General features: G+C 38.3%; 1 protein-coding gene across 1 annotated transcript; it reads right to left on the bottom strand.

The window, feature by feature from the left end:
• Window positions 1-379: 379 nt before the first annotated feature.
• CLEC3A (C-type lectin domain family 3 member A) lies at window positions 380-7,108 on the bottom strand. Its single transcript, XM_016136920.2, has 3 exons — window positions 6,994-7,108; window positions 2,504-2,587; window positions 380-771 (listed from the first exon to the last, which is right to left on the bottom strand). The coding sequence occupies exons 1-3, from the start codon at window positions 7,106-7,108 to the stop codon at window positions 380-382; spliced, it is 591 nt and encodes a 196-aa protein (XP_015992406.1).
• Between the last annotated feature and the right edge of the window lie 1,145 nt (window positions 7,109-8,253).

Below are 8,253 nucleotides of genomic sequence, written 5' to 3'. Positions count from 1 at the left end.
AAAGGTTTTTGAATTATATAGCACCTAAAATTTCTAATTTAGAGAATTCTCATCAATCAAGTATATACTAAACTTTCTAGAGAAGGATGCATTTCTGGCTATTGTATTTTAAACACAGACCTGATTTATATAAGTGAGAGAGATTGGGAAAGAGAAGGATTTGATAGTTCATTTGAAGAAGCCACTTTAACAGTGTGCACATAGCTGGATCGTTATTTTATGATCCTCCATACTCTGCGGAGGGCAAAATCACAATGAAATATAGTAGCAAAATTGGCTGACTCTTGTATTCCTATGGACAATTTGACTTATTTTGGGGAACCATCAGCCTTTAAGTCATGACTGATCCTCCTTGGAGGATGTGTTTGAGAAGGGTCTGTTAAGGGATGATAAACTCACATATATACCTCTTGCTACTACGACAGACCTCGTCACTCCATTTTCCCTGAGATGACTGGGAGAACAGGGCACAGTTTTCCCTCTTGCCACCATTAGGTTGTGCACGGTCCCAGTTGAGGAAGGAGAGGGCCACTCCATTGACATCAACAAACTTGCCTTCCGTGACCATGTCATTGATGCCCAGCCAAAAGTCATTGACACCTGGCAGGCTCCTTTTACCATAGTCTCGAAGAGCATTGATTTCATCGGAGTTTCTGGGGACAACCAGGGTCCCTCCCTTTGAAATGCAGTCTTCGTTGGCTTCATGGAAGTGCTTCAAGCTTTCCGAGGCAAGATAGCATTTCTTGTGAACTTTTGTCCCTCGGAGACAGACTGTAAAAATGTGAAATTTGACCTATTAAAATGCTTTCTGAGTGTAATACATCCATTACTGAACCTGGCAAATAGCAATACATATTTGTGGAATGAATTATGTGTGGTGATAATGATGACTTAACATTTACTGGAGTGTTAATGTTATATGTGTCAGACAAGGTGCCAAGCACTTTGCTTAAATGAACTCATAGAACAATCACAACAATCCCATGAAGTGAGATTTTATTACTCCCTTCTTTACATATAAGGATATTGAGGCTTACAGTTGTTACTGGTAACAACTTAACATATAAAAATGTAACTCACATAGCATATAAGATCACAGCTATACATACCCAGTCTGTCTCACCCTCAAAACATGGCCTTTAGCCTCATGTTGCTTCGATATACACATGCTTATTAGTTTGGTGTAGCTCCATGATGTGCTGAATTTTCTTGGGACATTTGGAATTGGAATGGCATTTCATGATTATTAAAAACAAACAAAAGGATACGTTTGCATGTGAAGAGACAGTGCTTTTCTTATGCAGATAATTTAGCTTTGGTGATATTGTTTAGGTTATCCAGGATAAACCAAACATAAAGATAGTTTTAGGGCAGCGCTTTGGAGAATCAGTCTCTGACATTTACTAGCTGTGCAAACTTTAGAAAAATTACCTAATTTTTCTGTGCCTCAGTTTTCTCAGCTGTAAAATGATGATAATCATAAGGGCCTGTATCTCATAAATTGTTAGTGGATTAATGTGTTAATGTTTATAAAATATTTATAGTGCCTGACTGTGGGTAAAGAGTTCACAAAACTCTTTCCCCTTCTGCATGTGCATTTGACTTTTCTTTAAGATGTAATTCTGTTCCCTTAGAAACCTGATAAAGGGATTATATTACCTATTATTAGATAACATTGCTTATGGTTAAAATGACCTTGAATTGGTAACATACTACTGGTCTGGGAATTATAAATACTTGATAGAAAACCATAATTTCAGTCTTCCCTGAAGGCTGCAACTCTTGTAATTTGACAGGTGTCTAGTGGGACCCTTGGAGCTCTGTTTTTGGGGTTGTTAAGAGAATATTGGTTCCTGAGGGTATGAGCCTTACAAGCCTGGGCTGTTCCTTAGCTGACCCAGTGTGTCTCTCATCCCTGGGAGCCAAGGAGAGCGGTTCCTAAATAATAGTATGAACAGCTGCAAAGGCTGCTGGGAGCTCTACTCCAGAGAAGAAGAATGCCAGTTACTGCCCTCTGTTGGCAAGCTGTAGTTCTAACCAATGTCCTTCCATGGATATTTGATGTGTGTGTGTGTGGCCAGAATGAGTCCTGTGACCCTGTGTTTATTTGAATCACAGCATATCTCCCAATGGCACTTAGTGAACATTTAATAAATGCTAATTATTTAAGCTAGTTAATACTTGCTTCAATTCTTTTTCATTGTCTATAAGAGAAAAATAATGAACAGACTTTTAAAATATATCATTGAAATGCCTATTTTTATTTCTTTGCCACCCATATGTAGAAGGGAGTGGAAAATCAGGCTGAGATTTCTTCAAAAAATCGTCTCCTCAGCTTTCGGATCCTTTCTCTTGGGCACATCTTTGGTTTGTCAATGTCTCTTTCAAAAAAGACACCACCTAGAACTTGATGTGTACTCTAAATGTAGTTCAAATTGCTGGTAAATCACAATTTCTTTTTGTCTTTCTTTGGAGACAAGGCATCAGCGACTCGGAGTCTTACCTGTCTGCAGGGCCTGCATTTCCTTCAGGGCATTGACTTCTCTCCAGAGCTTTTCAACTTGAGTCTTCAGATCTCCATCCTTTTCTGGGGATATTTTAGGGTGGGTAGGATAGGAAGAACAAAACACATGTCATTGAAATAAAGCAAAAGAAAATAAAGCTTTGGAATCCAGAATCCAAGGTAAGGATGGTTTTGATGAAATTGAGCCCCATGTACATGAAACCTGATGCATGAAAATAAGTTGGCCAGGAGGATTCACAAGGGTTTCTTGGGGGTAATTAATGCCAGAAGTTTCTTTTGTGAAATGGGGCTCCCGTCTATCACTCCAGCCCCACCCGTGGGACTCCCCCTCCATCAGGCTTCAGACTTGCTGACTTTCAGATGCATCCCTCCAGCGGCGGCCCATCTCATCTCAGAACACTTTCTTTTGGGTTACTTCTTCCTGAAATGTTCTTGCCTATTTCCCTATTAAATTTAAGCATCTCCTCTTCTGACAAAACTTTTCTGATTATTCTCTCTATGTTATCATCCCACTGGCTAATCTCTTTCTTTAAATCTTTATTTTTCTTCAAAGCACTTTCTCCAATTTATAATTATTTTACTTAATTTTATCTGTCTGGTTATCCATGGTAACACAATGCTTGACACATAATAGATGCTCATAATGTTTGTATAATGAATAAAGAGTTTGTAAGCTCTTCAAAGGCAGGAATAATAATAAATTATAATAAATAATAAAAATAAAAAGTATTAAGAGCCACCATGCACAATGTACCAGAAGCCTAATTCTTTCAATATTCCTATGAGTTAGACACCATCTCCATTCCCATTTCATAGAAGAAGAAATAGAGGCATGAAAAGCTGAATTAACCTGTAGAAGTTCACTCAGCTACTAAGGTACAGAGTCGGGATTTAAATTTCACTGACTCCAATTCTGTTCGCTTCCCATCCCTCCTGTCTATTTCTGCGCAGTGATTGCCTTTACCTGTTCTGTCCCTAACATGTGGCCTTCAACAGAAAAGATGCTTAAAATTTGTTATGAACTGTCCCCAGCTGTCTCTTCGTGAGAATGTCATATAGAGAATCTAGGTTTTGTCCTGGATTTTTCAGGACAGTCTCAAAGCCAAACATTCTAATTCTCCATCCCCTTAAACATATCCTTTGCAAGCCAGGTGCTTCCACATTTGGGTTAGGAAAAGGCCTTCGTGGATGTCCAGGGGTGGCTTCCGCCTCTTTTTCACTTGATATTGCATGTCTGTTCTCAAAGCATCAGTTCAGAAATACAATAACCCAAGGATTTCCTCAATGGGACTGTTCATTCCAGAATAAATATAAGGTTGTATTCATAATGTAAAGCCATCTGCTTTTAGGGGCCAGACTTATAAACCTGAAGATTTGCTTCCAAGTTACAAATTGTCAACTCTATAAATGTCATCTCCTATCCCTCTCAGATTCCTGCTTCATTCTATTTAAATAAGTGACCTCCCCAAGGAAGCCATAAACATTGTGATTAACATCAAGACACATGAATTAATCTTAGGCTCCTGGGATGTCATTATGGACGTCATTATCCAAGCGGCTTGGCTTCTGTTTCTGTCTTTTATGACAAATGTGGATGTATTTGTCTATAATTAATATAGAAAATGACTATTTCACAGTGAAAAAAAGTTCATTACTGTAGCACATAATTTTTTGATATCGATTAAGCAAGCGACAGGGAAATCTTGCATTTGAGGCTAAATCACTCAATTGCCATTTTGAGTTTTAAAAAAAGGCTTCTTTTCATTTGCTCGTGTTCTCTAAAAGTAGGTATAGTATAGAAATTCAAAAATAATTTCCTGAAGAAATGACCAGTAAATATATGAAGAATACCTCAGCCTCATCAATAATCAAAGAAATGCACATTTTTAAAAAGTTTTTTTTTTTTCTTTTAGATAGATTGGCCTGCTTAAATGGATAGTTTGATGTTGGGTGGTCATGTGTGTGGAAATGGGCAGTTTTGTGCACTGAAGATGGGAGCATAAATTGATGCTAGCATTTTGGGAGACAACTGGAAAGTGATTAACATGTAGTTTTGCTTCTAGAAATGTATCATAATATGCTAGCATGGGGTCCAATAGATACTCCTTAAGTAGAAACTGTACTTTCACTTTTGGATTTTGATCTTTTCCCAAACAAGTGATACGTGGTACCATACTCTCTCATGGCGTTGGGCAGTGGCTGTGAGCTGCAGCTCCCAGTCAGGCCCCTATGCTGCACTGCGTTGCCAGTTTGGGGGACTTGTGCTCTAAGCATATTTAAGGTAGGCTAGGCGAAGCCGTAATGTTTGGTAAACTAGATGTATTAAATGCATTTTCGACTTATAATATTTTAAATTTATGATCAATTTGTCAGGATGCAACCCCACTGTAAGTTGAGGAGCATGTGTATAGGTATACAAAGCAGTTCACTGAGGCACTGCATCAGAAAAAGTTAGATTAGAAACCACTTAAAAGAACACCAAGAGAGAATGGATTAAGTCAGTCCCAGCAACACAGTGAAATATCGTACAGCTATTAAAAAGACTGAGGTATACCTTGTGTTGCTATCTATCCAAGATTTGATAGGTGAAGTAAATTAATTTGTTTGCCAAGTACCTTGTATCACTAATTCTTGTTTTGTTAAACAAATATTGATTTTAAATGTGCATTTAAAAAGCTCTGGGAATATTATCTCCCAATAGTTAATAGTGAGTAATTCTGTGGAAAGGATTGAGAAAGAGAAAATGGCTTTCACTTTAGGTTTCATAAAGTATTCAAAGGTACTTAAAATATTTTAAGTGTGTGAGAGAGTGGGGAAAGAACAGTTCTCTAAGTCTAGGCTTACTACTTCACTTACTGTAGCATCTGCTTTTTTGGTCCTAATGGCAAAAATTAGCAAAAACTGATTTGGGAGGAGGATACTTAAGATATGTATCCAGTAAGTTAAAAAAAAGTGTGTGTGTGTGTGTGTGTGTGTGTGTGTGAGAGAGAGAGAGAGAGAGAGAGAGAGAGAGAGAGAGAGAGAGAGAGAGAGAGAGAAATGGGGAGAGAGAGAGAGAGGGAGAGAGAAAGAGAGGGAGAGAGAGAGAGAAGGAGAGAGAGATGGAGGGCTGTGTCAGGGGATAGCTCTCTATGACTTGAATTGCAATTACTTTAGAAACAACCTCACAGCACCAAACACATTCCCATTCATACCCCTCCCCACATTTCTGCTGGGTAGTCACCACTCCCTCACAGTGGTGAAGAAATCCTGGCAACAAAAATATGCCACATCACCCAGGACCTTCTCTCTCTTCCTTTCCTTACCCTCATCTTCAGCAATATACTTTATCTACACATGAGAAATGTTTTAACCTCTCATTAAAAGAGGTAACAAGGCAGCATAATATTTTACAAGGACAAAAGATTCCACTTAAGAAACCTTGCATCAGACCTAAACTGTATAAACGAATTCCCCTAGAAAAGGGAAGTTTATAATCGTCAAAACATGACACAAGATAAGCCCCCTTTCTAACTACCAGCCATCTGTGTTGTGTCAAATCAGAGCTAAACTTGTTGGTATTTTTTGTGTGTTTTGTTACTAATAAATGAAGTGAAATTAATAAGGAATAGTGTCATAATATTTACTTTGAAATATCTTGACTTGAAAATGACTCAGAGGATAAAATAAAATATTACCTTGTGTCTTTCTTGATGTTTTTTTCCTTTTGTATTAGTTTCAGCACATAACAAATAAATCGTTATCATCTTTTTTCTTTGCAATGTTTTTCTACCTCTTAATTTAAGCCACCTAAACTTTGAGATTGCTTGTAGTCAGTTTTGCATTAAAATGCCTTCAAACATTATATGACTTTGCATGTGAAAATATTTTTAAGTTAAAGAGAGGTTCAATTTTTCTATGACATGTAAAAGCTTAAATATATAGTATAGACTGTCCTTGTATTGCAAGGGATATAAAAATATAGCTACATGATAACCAGTTACAAAATAGAAGTCACAATTACCAGTAGCTCTATCCTCTACTGTACTTTTGATAAGATTATAGTTATTTTACAATTAGCTTTGAATAGAGTTACACAATCTCTGAGTAAAACAGTATATTCTACTAATCAGTATGTTCTGCTTGACCCCTCATTCACAATACCAGATGCCCTCTGGTATCCAGGTGACTCTAAAGAATATTCTACGTATCTAACCTCACTTGATAAAGAATATACAATATAGAATTTTTTTATATTACAAGAGCATTTTTCCCCCTGTAAAAAAGAAAAAAATCCTATTACATGATTCTTTTAAATATCAAACTCTCTAGAGAATTAAGAGGTGACTCAGTCTCCTGAAATGCCATATGATGGCATTGCACTGCCATCAGGGACAGTCTCTCCTGGAGGAGTTTGAAAATGAACATTGTCCAGCCCCTCCCCACGCTCAGCAAACCTAGCATTTTGCTGGACTGAGAAGCCCCTTTACCTTTCACTCGACGTTTGCTGTGCTTCCTGGCTTTGAATTTGGATGTGATGCTGGTGGTCTGCTCCAGGAGCAGCGTGATAACCAGGACATAAATTACAAGTCCACTCTTTGCCATGGCTCTCGGGCAAGCTTGATGGCCACGTTGCCAACTCCTCTGAAGTAGCTATGAACAAGTAGACTGCACAGCCACATCTTGCTCTTGAATGCCAAGGGCCAGCTTTATAAAAGTGAGCTGGGAAGGTTGGCTGCAATCCTGCTGACGAAATGTTTGAATGACTGCTGGCCACAGCATAAGGTGGCCTCTTGTTCGCATTCCTCGTGCTAGACTTTTCATTTTTAAGCTTTCTGCTATATTTCCTAGTTGGCCTGCCTTTTCAGAGTATATTAAAGTTAACTAAAGAGCAAAGGATTTTGCCTGCTTTCCTTTAAAAAAAAATTTTTTTTTTTAATTCAGCACGCTTGATGTCTCTGTGAAGCCTCCCCCACCCCCACCCCCATATTTTAGTTTTTCATTTAGAGCTCTGGACTTCACTTAATGTCCTGGGAAATGTTTTTAATTTAGTTTTCAGGGGAAAAAAATGACCAAAAAATACCCCATCCCAAAACAGGAAAGTTATTGCATGTGTATGAGTGTGTGTGTGTGCGCGCGCGCACACACACACACACACACACACACATCACCACTTGTGTTTCTACACCCACTTGTGTGTCTACACAGTCCAAGTGGAACTTGGGAATGATTTGCTTACAGGGAGTAATGAAAATGGCTGAAGTGGATAGTCCATGATAAAGTACAAAGCCTCCCTTTAGTAGGGGTTTGTGGATTCATCAAGAATTATATTCTTAAAGTGAAAAGAAAATTAAGATAGTGAATTATTTCCATAAGGATTAATGTAAAATATCAACAATAGTTATCTTATGGGGAATCCCTACCAACTAACACTTTTTTCCTTGAAACTACCCCAAACACTTAAATGGCACTTTCAAGTGAAATATAGAAATAGCAAAAATACAATGTAGACTCGGTGTAATTATTCTTATCTTAACAATGGGCTTTAAGCACAAGTACTGGAGGCCAAATAGGCTTTCGTATCGAAACCAAGGGACTTCCATACAGGCGTGACCAAGATGGAGTGAGTTAGACCTAGGGGAAAGGCCTCTACAGACTGACTCCATCCACATTGTTATCCGAATGACCAGGTGCAGATGGAGGGCAGGGCTGGCAGGTTTCGGAAGGTCTGAAGGGAAGAATCAAGGGGT

Source organism: Rousettus aegyptiacus, unplaced genomic scaffold, assembly GCF_014176215.1.
Source record: "Rousettus aegyptiacus isolate mRouAeg1 unplaced genomic scaffold, mRouAeg1.p scaffold_m13_p_14, whole genome shotgun sequence".
Classification (NCBI taxonomy): Eukaryota; Metazoa; Chordata; class Mammalia; order Chiroptera; family Pteropodidae; genus Rousettus; species Rousettus aegyptiacus.
Note: the sequence above shows the minus strand (reverse complement) of the source record. Positions and strands in the feature narration are given on the sequence as shown.

Excerpts from the sequence above, each read along its gene's own strand:
- CLEC3A (XM_016136920.2), bottom strand. The coding sequence starts at position 7,108 with ATGGCAAAGAGTGGACTTGTAATTTATGTCCTGGTTATCACGCTGCTC. Across the intron at positions 2,588-6,993 it reads CAGCAAACGTCGAGTGAAAG|AAAAGGATGGAGATCTGAAG; the intron begins GTAAAGGGGCTT and ends AAATATCCCCAG. Across the intron at positions 772-2,503 it reads AATGCAGGCCCTGCAGACAG|TCTGTCTCCGAGGGACAAAA; the intron begins GTAAGACTCCGA and ends ACATTTTTACAG.